Source organism: Diabrotica undecimpunctata, chromosome 7 (assembly GCF_040954645.1).
Source record: "Diabrotica undecimpunctata isolate CICGRU chromosome 7, icDiaUnde3, whole genome shotgun sequence".
Classification (NCBI taxonomy): domain Eukaryota; kingdom Metazoa; phylum Arthropoda; class Insecta; order Coleoptera; family Chrysomelidae; genus Diabrotica; species Diabrotica undecimpunctata.
Window position 1 is genome coordinate 60,931,775 of NC_092809.1, and position 14,229 is coordinate 60,946,003.

At 31.7% G+C, this 14,229-nt stretch overlaps 2 protein-coding genes across 4 annotated transcripts in view; both read left to right on the top strand.

The window, feature by feature from the left end:
* Window positions 1-14,229, top strand: part of syd (JNK-interacting protein syd) — a 141,439-nt gene that overhangs the window by 41,446 nt on the left and 85,764 nt on the right. For all 3 annotated transcript variants that reach the window (XM_072537418.1, XM_072537416.1, XM_072537417.1), the window contains exons 3-4: window positions 1,130-1,511; window positions 13,888-14,092. In XM_072537418.1, the coding sequence (XP_072393519.1) occupies window positions 1,130-1,511; window positions 13,888-14,092 (587 nt within the window). The remainder of the gene's footprint in view (window positions 1-1,129; window positions 1,512-13,887; window positions 14,093-14,229) is intronic.
* On the top strand, window positions 7,534-10,009 carry LOC140445413 (uncharacterized). The gene is made up of 2 exons (XM_072537419.1): window positions 7,534-7,725; window positions 8,056-10,009. The coding sequence occupies exons 1-2, from the start codon at window positions 7,582-7,584 to the stop codon at window positions 8,944-8,946; spliced, it is 1,035 nt and encodes a 344-aa protein (XP_072393520.1). The 5' UTR covers window positions 7,534-7,581; the 3' UTR covers window positions 8,947-10,009.

The window sequence follows — 14,229 nt, forward strand, 5'->3', positions numbered from 1 at the left end:
ATTACAACTGTTTACAAATAATGTACCTTTTCTGTATCAAAATAAATGAACTATCGCATTCTGCCCATACCTTTTGGAGCGCAACGTTGCCGGATGTATTTGCTTTTCTGTGGACACTAATCAAATGGATTAAATTTAATATATATATTTTTTTGAAACGGTTGACTATAAAAAAATGTTTTAAGACCTTTTTGTGTTAAATGCTACACTCAGCCCATACCTTTAAGGAACGCACTATTTTCCGGGACACCCTATATATATATATATATATATATATATATATATATATATATATATATATATATATATATATATATGTATATAAATTTTAATCGGTTTAGCTATGGAAATAATATTGCAGAATTGATTGTGAGAAATTCTAAGTTTCTCAAGCGTTCCGCTGAGCTGAAATTGTGGTAACTAGTTTTTTAGTTGGTTCCCTTGGAATTCTTCATGTCCCGTCACTTATATTAGGGACACTTTATTGACTCGTGTTAGTTTATTATATAAATCTATTTATATTCCGGTACCCGTATGCCCCCATATCTTACCTTCGTCTTAACTATAGGTTCATCCAACAAACCCATGTTAGTCCAGTTAGTGTATCTAAAAATGGGTTTTTCCTCCAAATTCTTTAAAACTGCATCGGTTTACTTTATAAGGTCACCCCTTGTGAGGGATGTCCTCAATGTCATGACGTTTTTTTGTTAACTGAAATTGAATTTGATAATTGAAAATGACCAAAAACAACGTTTTTTAACTTTTTTAAAAATAAATAACTAAAAAAAAATACGTTGTATGAAAAAAAAAAACAATATTATTAAAAATAAAGTTTATAAAAAAAAACAAAGAAAACGTTAAGTTTTACTAGAAATGACAGCACTTTTATTGCTAATTTTTTCTTAAAAAAATTGTGAATCCTATCTTATTTTCATCATAACTTTTCAATTTTTGTCCTAAAAACTTTTGTAAAAGCTCATTTCAAAGGTATATTTCAGCACTTTCAAAATTATTACTTGCTTGTTCTCTATTTTATTTTTGAGAATATATTAAATAATGTAAATGAATATAATTTGAGTTATTTAGAATAATTAATTTTCAACAAAAAACTTATATAATTATTTTTCAGGGGAAAGAAAGGAGATGTCCACTCGTTTGGAAGCACTCGAGAGCATCGTGCGAATGCTCGAACTCAAACACAAAAATTCCATGGAACACGCTGGCCGTTTAGAAGAAAGAGAAGGGGAATTGAAAAAGGAATACGCTAAGCTTCACGAGAGATATACGGAACTATTCAAAACGCATGTAGATTACATGGAACGAACGAAACTATTACATTCTAGTCAACAATTAGCCAATGAACGAGTCGATTCTGGACGACTGAATTCCAATCGCTTGAATGTCGGTAGAAGTTCGGGACCTATTTCGTTTGGATTTGAATCGCTAGCCAATGCCGAAATTGTTGATAGTGTGCCGTCCTCGCCCATGAGTAGTGCTCATTCCTCTCCTAGGTAAGTTCTTGGCCCCATAGTGAAAAAATTAAATTTACTCAATGTATCAATTCGAGTGCAAACAACATTATTAGTAAAGAAATCATTAAATTCGTTGGGTGAAATGTTTGTTTCCAACTTCTTCTTAAACTTATTTCGATGCTCATTGATAATATCCCACATACACTTAATTGTATTAGACGCTGTTGCAATAAGGTTATCATTGGCCTTTTGTTTAGCAGATTTATTGCCAATTTCTAATGTTTTTTGTGATTTGTTAATAGATTTTTCTGAGCCAATATAGGGAACTTATCATATTACTCCTTTATCAAGTGAAGAGTTTCTCTCATGAACTTCAAATCGTCATTGAACCAATTTATTAGTCGATTTTGATCTCTACGTTTTTTATAGGATTTTTCAGGAAAACAGTGTAAGAAAGCCTCACATAATCCATTATGAAATGCAAAGATTTTAGCTTCAGCAGTCAAGTCAGAGTCTTTTAGAAACTCCCATTTGAAACCTTTGACATATGAGGAAAAAGAGCCTTTACCCTTTTGTATAATTGGTCTAAAAACAAATCTAATAAGTGCTGGATCATTGCCACTAGTAGGCACAACGAAATCAATAAGCTGGCCACAGTGGTCAGAGAGTACAGTCTCAATAACATTCACATTACAGTCATGATGATCCAAACTCAGAAATATATTTCCCCGATAATTCTTCCCCCTTGTGGGCTCAAAGGCCAACTGGGCTAGTCCAAAAGAGAAAAACAAGCTGCATACTTTAACACATTCTCGAGTCCCCTACAACCAATAGATTACCCTTACCATGAACAATAGTCAAGGCTCGCTCCATTACTTCCAGAAAAATATCCAAAGAAGCAGATGGTTGTCTGTAAGCTGAAATTATATATAATTTAAATGTTGTTACAAAATACAACAGATTTCTACAGATTTCACGACGGTCATGGCATTTACTTTATTTACTAACAAAAATAGCTGAACCTCCCCCTATGCTGTCTCGGCAACTCGCGACAGCCAATCTTTAATCTGTTTATATATATATATATATATATATATATATATATATATATATATATATATATATATATACATCATACTATCATTTTCGCATCGATACATTATGCTTTTACCATCAATTTAGCATCGACTTGCAAAGTAGCATCTGTATATCGACGCTACTTTACAAGACCTTAATAACTTTTTTCCTGTACTTGTTACAAGAATTTTAACCATCTCATTGATTAGAGTGTTGATACCGTGTTGATATTTTAAAATATCCGCTTTCTCTTTTTATCCCTTACTGAGTTATACAAGTTTATTCCAGAAAATGTTTGAGTCTAAAATGATGGTACAGTGAAAATATTATATATATATTTAGTTCAGGGTTTTACCGTTTACTCGCTGCCATTATATACATGAAAATGTATATCCCACTTTCATTATCAATCATTTTAGCATCAGAAATTTGGCATCGCTGTTGAATATAATATTACCCACAATGAAATAGTAAATTTAAGAATATATATATATATATATATATATATATATATATATATATATATATATATATATATTCTTTTCATCCACAAATCATTCTGGCATCATGGTTGGTTAAAAGTAACGGGATATGATATATTGCAACTACCTATGGTATCTTCGCTCCAATTGGTCCAGTCGCGACGTACAGCCCCTCAAATGATAGGATTTAACCAATAAAATACAATAAGATAGAAAAATCAAATATAGCAGCATGTCAAAAAGGCCTTAATTATATATCTTCGTTTCTATAAGTCCAATCGTGACGTACAGTATCTCAAATGACAGGATTTAACGAATTGAAAACAATGAAATAAAAAAATTAAATACAGCAACATGTCAAAAGGGCCGTAGTCACGTATCTTCGGTCCTATTAGTCCAATCGTGACGTATAGTACCTCTAATGATAGGATTTAACATAGAGAATACAATGAGATACAAAAATCAAATACAGAACAATGTCAAAAGAGCCTTAGTTGTGTATCTTTAGTTCTATTAGTCCAATCATGACGTACAGTACCTCAAATAAAAGGATTTAACAAATAAAATACAATGAGGTATAAAAATTAAATGGAGTAGCATGTCAAAATGGCCTTAGTTATGTATCTTCGGTCCTATTAGTCCAATCGTGACGTACGATACCTCAAATGATAGAATTTAACTAATAGAATACAATGAGATAGAAATCAAATACAGCAAAATATTAAAAGGGCCTTAGTTACGTATCTTCGTTTTTATTAGCCCAATCGTGACGTACAGTACCTCAAATGATAGGATTTAACCAATCGAATACAATAAGATAGAAAAATAAAATACATCAGTTTATCAAAAGGGCCTTAGTTATGTATCTGCGGTCCTATTAGTCCAATCGTGACGTACAGTACCTCAAATGGTAACATTTAACCAATAGAATACTACGACGTAGAAATCAAATACATCAACACGTCAAAAGGACCTTAGGTATATATCTTTGCTCCTATATATGTTATGTCAAAAGAGCCTTAGTTGCGTATCTCAGGTCCTATAGGTCTAATCAGGATATATGGAGCCTAAAATGATAGGATTTAACGAAGATAATAGGATAGTGGAGAGAAATTCAACATGGCTGCATCTAATAACACCTTAAACTGGCAGCAATAAAACGAATTTACGCACAGAGGTATGTGGCATATTACGTGACAGAATTTATCAAATACCGTACGATTACGTCATACATCTCTTTGCATACGTCCACTTTTAGTTAACTACTTAGTATGTATTCAGTACTTAGCTTTACGGTGTTGAGGCATGGACTCTTAAACAGAAGAATGTTACAAATCTTGAAAGCTTTGAGATGTGGTGCTACTGCCGTATACTAAAAATAAGTTGAGTGGATAAAATTACAAATGAAGGGGTAATACGTAGAATACATAACGATCCATAAGTTATACTGAATATAAAAAAGAGAAAACTTAAACACTTTGGCCACCTGATGAGTTAGTGATGAATGAATTATTCAAAACAGCAGTAAATAAAATTAAAATCGCCCTAATGATATCCAATATCCGATAGGAGAGGCACTCAAAGAAGAAAATATGAAAGACTCGAAAAATCTCCAACGTTCACTGTTAAACATATTCCTCCCGTTCACTGCACACATTTACTGCTCCTTGACGCTGTGACGAGAATGAGATAGGATTTAACAAATAAAATGACAGAAAACTAAACAAGACAGTGTGTCAAACGTGGAATGCGTCGTAGAACGTGAAATAGCGTCAAATTATATGATGGCCATAGACGTTTCTTTAATACCCAGCAAACGACTCGCTTTGTAAAGTTACATAGGCGGGATCTGTGCGAGAAAAAGTCGATCATTCGTTTTATAATCCAAAGGGGACCATAAAATATTCAACGTTAAAATGTGACATAATGTAACGTTATGACAAATCTTTTTTCTCCCGCACGGGTGCATGCCTGTGTACCTATGCAGGGGGAGTCGTACATAACCTTTAAGTTGATCGTAATACATAACTGCAACAACAAGTATGTTGACGGTTTGGGTTAGTATATACAGAGCATTCCGTACGTTTTTTAAACATGATTAGGAAACTGTTGACTGGAGGCTATTAAAGAAGTTCTTAAAATTTTTGCGGGTCACCCCCTTTTCTGTAAATGGAGTGAATATTGTTATCCGTTTAATTTTTTCCCCAGTTGAATAATTCCTGCTGGTATTTGGTCTAAGCTTACTTCTTTTCCCCATTTAAGCTGTTTCGTAGCTAATTCTACTTCCTCTTTATAGTACCCTGTTCACCTGGCAATTTCGGACTATTTCATCTCTTATAACATAAAACAGTTGTTTCAGATATCTTTATCACGTTACCTTTTTTTATGCATGAATATGCTGCCGTTTTCATCTTTTACTATTTCATATGGAGCTACACGATTAACAATTCCAAATCAAGAAAACACAAGTAACACTCCGAATTATATTATACAACTAATAGTCGAAAAATGAAGAGCAAGAGTTAGATGACCAAGAAGCCGAAATCTTAATGACGAACACAAATATAATCGACTAATCAGACAATTAAGATCAGCGCTACATGACGCACGCAATGCCACATTTGAACACTATATTAGTACATTGTCTAAAGAAGATCATTCAGTATGGATACCAACAAAAACACTTAAAGAGACCTGAACAACACAACCCACAAATTAAGAAAGATGACGTTAGTTGAGGAAGATCAGACCAGGAAAAAATGTCAATATTTTCAGAATACCAGATGATAATAATTAAGCAATAGAACACTGAAAACTTTTGTTTTTAACTGTACGCCCGTCGTGAATGACATACCATTTTTTAAATAACACTTAATATTGCACTTTTTTAGTGTATTTATTTCATGTTTCAAGATAATTCTTTTAGGAATATATTAATTTATAACATACGGTCTTATGGTCTTATTACGGCTTTCAGATTATACGACATAAATGTATCTTGTACCGCACTGCTAATTACGAATTATGTTTGTAATGCGATAAGAGGTCCGGATATACGAGACACCAGTGACTCATGCCGCACTGATAAAAATCCGACAGGAATCTGCATTTCTATAAAAAAATAGATTAATTTGTTTTGTGTATTAATTTAGTTTAGGTCGAACAAGAGTTGCAGTAAAAGATTTTTCTAAATATAGAGTGTAAACCATATTTCCAATGCTTTATGAAAGAGAACCAGTTTATAATATTCTGGACGACGTAATAACACCTTATTTTAGAATATTGGTCGATGAATTGAAATCATTGTTCAAGAAACGAATTATTCATGTACAGATGTTTTACTCTAAAAACATGTAAAAATAAAATCTCGATTAAAAAAGTTGCAACCAGTTACTCTCGATGAAATTTAACCCCATTATTGATTTTACAAGTGATAAAATGGGTCGACAAAAGACCAGTTTTAATCCTTGCAACATTTAAACATAATAGTTGTATCTTGGTTTAATCAAATAAAAAGAAAAATTATACACAAGTACTAAAACCACAAATTATTCTCGATTATAACTTGGTGAAAAAGAGTGTTGATTTTAGTGATCAAGTGGCTTCTTACCAAAGCCCAATACGCAAAATTCTGAAGTGGTACCGGAAAGTGGCAATGGAATTAATATTTAATACCGCAGTAGTCAATGCTTAGTTGCTAAATAATAGAAAACGTAAAAAAAGCGACAACCTATCCTTGAGTTCAGACTGGAGTTCGCGAAGGCGTTTACAAATAAATAAATGTTGTAACCCTCATGACCAGTTACACCCAAAAATACCATCTAAGGCAAAGCGATGTAGATAATACAAAGAGAAGAAAGTGTACAAGATGTTACAAAGTTTTAAGAAGAAGCATGACTAGTAGAAAGGCCGATAGAAAAGTTAAAAAAGTTAAAACATACTCTGAAGAATGTGATGGCAAAACTGAAATATCGATACCTCACTTCAATAGCGTAACAAGTCCAAAAAATTCAAATTTTAGGTAAAGTAATAATTGCATTTGTAATACATATCTCTACCAATTTCAATACTGAAATAAGTCGAAATTCGTCTTTTAGTTCGTAGAGGGCGTAATCAATTTACGCAACAACTCCAAATTTATAAATACTTTAGTTCAATAGTGTAACAGCTTGACTTGTTACAGTATTGAACAAGGAGGATTATTATTTCAATGTGACACGTGTTTCTTAGTTGTTACATCTTGCTCTAAAAATAAGTGAAGTTAAATTAAATAACATGAATAAAAAGCCTGTTAACTCCCGTGGTGCATTCATATTACATTTGGCAAGAACCAGTGTTCAAGAAATCAACGAAAATGCAGTGGTAAGAAAGTTTTTATGCAAAATAATTAAACATAACCCTACTTTTCGCAGTTTTACTGTTTTGTTTTGTTATAAATTATTATTCAAACACTAAGAATATAGTTAATGTGCACTGAAAGATATTTAAAATTGTAGGGTGAATCATCAAGACCAACTCCGGATGCTGCTGGTAATGTAGTCATCAAAAAAATGATTAGAAATAATAATGTGGAGGCGGAGGCATCAGTAAATTGTTTACCTAACAACTTGTTTGATTTAGAAGACAATAATTTATTGTCCGATGATAATTTACAAGAAACAAATAATACTAAATCTACAGAGGAAAGTAATCAGGTATGTATTAGTTTGTTATTTTTATATTGATCTGAAGCTATGTATTTGTGGCATTTTTGCAATTAACTATTCTAAATGGGAAATAAGCCACAGTTTAACTAAAAAATGATTTTATTAACGTTTCGATGGCCAGATCGGACGTCGTTGTCAAAATATTAATAATTAATATTTTGGATTTTGACAACTGACGTCCGATCTGGACATTGAAACGTCAATAAAATAATTTTTTTAGTTAAATTGTCGCTTATTTCCCATTTAAAATAGTTTATTTTTGTAAATTATAATAAAATTTACTATACGTAAGTAATTATATTTTTCCATCTGTTCTAGGATGGTGATACAAGTAGTATTGTTGAAGACAGTGACGACAGCATCGCCGATAAAAATTACTTACCGCCGGCCGATTATGATGTGAATGACACTTTAACGTCTAGTAATTCAGAGGTAGACAGTGATGACAATATCGTAAATGTGAATTTATTACAAACTAAAAAATTGACCAGGAAAAGATTAAGTTATTCTGAAAAATGGGAAAAAAATATCAAGAAAAGAAAACGAAATTTGGGAGAAGAGTATATCAATGCATCAAATAAAAAAATTGAAAAAAGAAAGATGTTAACTTCATGTAACGATAAGTGCCGACTGAAATGTGCTACTAAAATATCTGAAGATCAACGTAGATGTATTTTTAAAGCTTACTGGCAATTGGGTTCAATTGACAGACAAAGAGGCTTCATTGATTCACATGTTTCTGAAATAACGCCAGTATACAGAACTACAAAAGAAGGTAATAATAGATCTAAAAATTTAAAATATACTTTCAGAGTAGAAGATAAAGTATTCCAAGTATGTAACACTTTCTTTAAGAATACGTTAGTCATCAACAATAGGACTATTTTTACAACAACTAGAAAGAAAGATAAGCATGGCTGTTTATTAACTGATCAACGAGGAAGACATGGGAAACAAAAAAGAATCAATGAAGAAGTACTTCAAGGAATAAGAGATCACATCAATTCATTTCCGAGGAAGAAATCACATTACTGCCGAGATCGTACAAACAAAGAATATCTAGATGGAAGTCTTAACATTTCTACTATGTATCACCTTTACGTGGAAAGCTGCACGTTAAATAATAAACAGGTTGCCAAAATTTCTATGTATTCAAAAATATTAAATACAGAGACTAATATCGCTTTTCACATTCCCAAAAAAGACTAATGCAGCTTATGTACTAGTTACACAAATGGAAATGATGAACAGAAAAATGAACTGAAAAGCAAATATGAAGCGCATTTAAGTGAGAAAGATTTAGGCCGACAAGAAAAGATTCAAGATTTGCAATCAGGTGAAAACGTCCAAGTGTTGTGTTTCGACCTTCAAGCCGTTCTCCCTACTCCTTGTGGTGAAATTAGTAGTTTCTATTATAAACGGAGACTGTCTAGTTACAACTTTACCGTGTTTGACATAAAATCAAAAAGTGGATACTGCTTTTTCTGGCATGAAGGAATAGCAAGGAGAAAGGGCCAATGAAATTGGTAGCTGTATCTATAATTTTTTGAAAAGTGAAGCATGCAAAGGAGAACATGTCATTTTCTACTCTGATAACTGCGCAGGTCAAAATAAAAATAAATTTTTGTTTTGCATGTACCTGTTCTGTGTGATACATGTCAACAAAATCAAGACAATTACACACAAATTTTTAGAGAAAGGTCACACACAGAATGAAGGTGATAGCATGCATGCCACCATAGAAAAAGAAAAAAAGCGTGTTATTAAAAGTGGTCCAATTTACGTCCCTGCACAATGGGCAAATATACTTAAATCGGCAAAAAAAAACTGGGATTCCCTACAATGTGAATGAAATTTGCTTTCAAGATATTTATGATCTAAAGTCACTAAGTAACGAAATGGGTAAAAATTTCAGTAAAAATACAGAAAAAGAAAAAGTTATTTGGAATGAGTTAAAAATTATCAAAATAGAAAAAATGCACCCGAATACAATTTTTTATAAAACTTCTTATGCACAAGATACTTTCAAGACTATTGACATTAAACAAAATAATAAAGAGGAAATCAAATAAAACTTAGGAATCAAGGACAAAATAAGGAAATCCATCTAAGCCAGTCTTTAAAAAAAGCCCTTCAATCGATAAAAATAAAAAGAAAGATCTATTGGATCTCTGTAAGGAAAATGCCATTAGACAGGTTTATTGGCCATTTTACCAACATTTGCCGGAAAAAGATGGAGTAGAGGAGGGGCCTGAGTCCGATTCTGAATAATTTGTATTTATTTAATTTTGTTTCAAATTAAAAGTTTAATTTTCTAAGAAGTTAATTTTATTTCAAATCCTGTAGTCTCCAAACAGACCTATATTTACAAAAAGTAGCTAAATTATGCCGTACCTTATTCAAGAAAAAAGTTTAGTTCAATAGTGTAACAAGTCATTAAAGTTTAAATTTCAGTTAGTTTAAACAAATATTATCTAAATATTTTTATGTAATAAAATTCTCTACAGTCCTATAAAACTAAATCACTTATTTTCGTTTATAAAGAATTTAAATTGAAAAAAATATATAGAATATAAAATGCGAAATTTCTTTTTCTTCGTTTTCTCCAATATTTGAATTTTGGACTTGTTACGCTATTGAAGTGAGGTATCGATATATCTAGTGTGCTTCAATGAAGCACATTAAAAAACAATTTTACTTATACAGGAACTATTATTGAGTAAAAACGTATTGTGGCTCAAGTGGCCTTATAGTATTGGAAGTCGTAAGTTGATAGTTTCCAGTAGAACGTTTTTATTGTTAATTACCTCCGTAAAAGTGAGTTATAGTATTTATAAAGAAATGGATGTAAATAATATGCCTTCGACATCTAAAAAAGGTAGATGTGAACATAAACGTAGATTGACCACTGCTGAATTACAATCATTGTTAGAAGCATCGGGCGAGGACGATGTGGATTAAATGAATGGTGGAAGTGACTGACAAAATACTTGCACAAAGTCGTTCAGAAAAATCGAGGATTGCGTTTTGGAAAGAGACAACACAAACAGAATTTAAGACTTTTCTCGAGCTTAAGTTCCATATGGGGACAATTAAAATGAACCGTCTGCATGACTACTGGAAAAGTATAGGTAACTATAATAGTGTTGACTTGACTAGACAATTGTTCATAGCCCATATGAAGAAATAACCTAATCCTCACTTGTCAAAGAAACTAAAAAAACGTTAAGTGGTCTAAAAACTAAAAAGTCCCCTATTCAAACTGGTTTTTAATAAAAAATTTAATAATATGTTAAAAGTTTTTTTAATATACCCTAAAACTGAAAGCGCAAATAATCGATTGCAAGTTACAAAATACTTATAGTCATACGAGTTTGGACAAGTACAGTTGTTTAAATAATTGCTTTCTGTGATAAACAAATTGAATAAATTGTAAAATATTTTTTGATCTTTTTGATATTTAGCACACTTTAATAACGCATCAATTGCCATGATTTCAAGTAGCTATATTATCTGTCGTTAGTCACAAAACAAAGTTATTAACATTTATAAATTACTACAAACATATAATATCTTAGAGTTTATGGTTTTTTGGAATTATCTCAATTATTTATGTATTTAAATTTGGTATTTCTCTACATAGAAAACTTTTTATGGTCTACAACTTTTATTTAAATTATTTTTCTTTAGAATGTATACAAAACGTTTTATAAGCAAAATTTTTTATTTTGCCTTTTAAGATTGTTTAAGAAAACAAAGCAAAATCAACTGTACGTCTTTTTCAAAATTACATTTTTAATTAACTAATATTTAACGATACGATTTCCAATATTTAACCTTGTTTATTGTACAAATTATGTAAAAATGTGTATACACATTTTGTACAAAAAACGTTTTTTGAGAACGATTTCCTGAATTGAAATCAAAATGTTAAACATTAAATAATTAAAAATGTGATTCTCATCCCAATCACAACCAATATTTTTGACCTAATCCCATAAAAATCTAATATTTATCTTAAACTATTCACTGATAGCTTCGATTAAACAGCTTGGAAATATGTAAAATATTCCTCTACACAACTCTCTGGGAAAAAATATCTAAATTGAATAAATATAACAACTGAACATTGATATAAAAAAACTAGTTGGTTGACCCCAGCCGGTCGGCAGGTAGTTTCAATGTCTGCATTTGAACTTGACCCAAAACCGATCGATATTTTTATGTTTTCAAATATTATTTAAGTATTAACACTGGCAACATCTATTGGCTTTAAAATGATACCAAATACAGTAATTTTACCTCCCAATGTTAAAATGATGGTTTGATGTAAACAATTTAATTTATAAAGAAATCGGATTATTGAAAAACCGACAACGGTGCCAAGCCTACAAAGGTGCACTAAACGAACATACACGACTTATAAATAGAAAATGATAGCATTTCTTGGTGATGCTAAATGACTGCACCGTGAAAAGAGCTTAAAACGATAGTGGGATGTATATATATATATATATATATATATATATATATATATATATAAAAAGCTTCAATCTCTCCATTTGTGTGCCAACGCCATACACAAACAGTGTCACAGTTTTTGTGAGCTAAGAATATTTCAAATTCATTTGCTTTATTCCTCTTTGAATTTATCTTTATGTGAATTAGCTTTAGTTTGTTTTTTGTTATGCACCACCTTCAGGCTCTTGACACTTGGATATAGCATCTTTTTTAAATCCAGGAGCATCTACAGCATTTGGTTTCATGAACTTATCACACTCACTTGTTTTTACTTTTAAAAATTTCCACCTCTATTTAAAAAAAAACCTATATACCGCTTCATGTGAAATCTTTTTACCTTTACACCAGTCGGCCAGATATTGGGTTGATACATCTCGTCCCATATGTTCCTGACTTCTTCCTCTTCACGTTCCATATCAGAATTATCCGACGTTGGCGATCACCATTGCGAAGGCTTCTCGATCTTCTCTTACATGGAATAATTGTCCTGCATTTGCTGTATGAATAAATTTACGAATTTTTTTAACCAAGAAACCTGTTTTCTTTCTACACGTCTACGGCCTTCTATTTTGCCTTTAAGGATCAGTATTTTATACCGACTTCCTACACCCCTACGGCCTTCTATTTTGCTTTTAAGGATCAGTATTCTCTACCGATTTTCCCGCACTATATGTCCCAGATAAGACATTTTCCGGTGTTTAACAGTCTTTAACAATTCTCTATATTTGTTGGCCCTCCTTAATAGTTCCTTATTAATTTTTCTTGCTGTCCAAGGTATCTTCAGCATCCGTTATTAATTCACATTTCCATTGCTTCAATTCTGTTCATACTTGAGTCTTTTAGTGACCACACTTCTGCTCCATGCAAAACTACAGATCAAATATAGCACTTAACTATTCTTTGTCTTAGTTGTAAACTGAGATGATTATTACAAAGAAATGTCTTCATTTTCATAAAAGTAGTTTTAGTCATTGCTATTCTTCGTTTTATTTTTATGTCTGGACTTAACTAAGCGATATCCTTTCCCTCTTATATCCTTATCGGCTCTTTCTCTTCATCTTAGCTCACTCTATTTTTCTTTCGTCTTCCCTGCGGTGTCCAGTTTAATACTTTTTTTGGGATTCTGGTGATATCCATTCTTTTTACGTGCCCGTAAGATCTTAGTTGGTTGATTCTGATTTCTTCTGTTCTATGTTGATCGCCCATAATTTCTTGGATTCTCTCGTTTCTTACTATGTCTAATCTTGATTTATTGACCTCTCTCCTCAAATCAGCTATTTTGTTGCTTATAAAGTCTTTAGGGTTTTCTCTTTCAGTAGTTATATTTTGTTTTCAAATTTAACAATGCTTCTGGCAATGCTGTTTTAAGTTCTGTGTGTATCTTTTTTCCTTCTGAACTAGGCAGTCGTCGAATAAGTTGTCTTTTCTGATTATTTCTGTGTTTAATCCCTTCGTCTAAATTGCCGTCTTGAGTTATGTTTATGTCTATATATAGATATTTATATTTTCTACAGTGGTTTATTAGTTGGTGTTGCTCTTCTAAAATTAGATTTTAGAAGAGCAACATCAACAAGAGGAACAAATCCATTAATAAAAATTAATATTTGCGCTAACATTTTCCTTTTTTAGCCTACATAGCGAATTAGACAACGTACGAGACGGTGTCCTTAAAGTTGAGAGGGGACAAGCGACTGATTCTCTTAATTTGGAGAATAAGAGTGTGATAACTTCTCCGATCAGCCCTCAGGCACCGACGCAAAATAATAATAGTCGTATTAATACCAAAAAGGAACAAAGGAGTGGAAATACTTTGTACCAAGAATTAAGTTACCATGTAAGTATTGTACATTTTATATTGTTTTTTTTTACATTAATTCATAACTCAGATCGAAAATTTTGTGTACCTATACTTTTTTTTTCTGGAAGTACCCTATTATGTCAATATCATCAGCGTGTACTAAGATTTATATC

Coding starts and splice junctions, on each gene's coding strand:
- LOC140445413 (XM_072537419.1), top strand. CDS start 7,582: ATGATTAGAAATAATAATGTGGAGGCGGAGGCATCAGTAAATTGTTTA. Junction 7,726..8,055: donor CTACAGAGGAAAGTAATCAG/GTATGTATTAGT, acceptor CATCTGTTCTAG/GATGGTGATACAAGTAGTAT.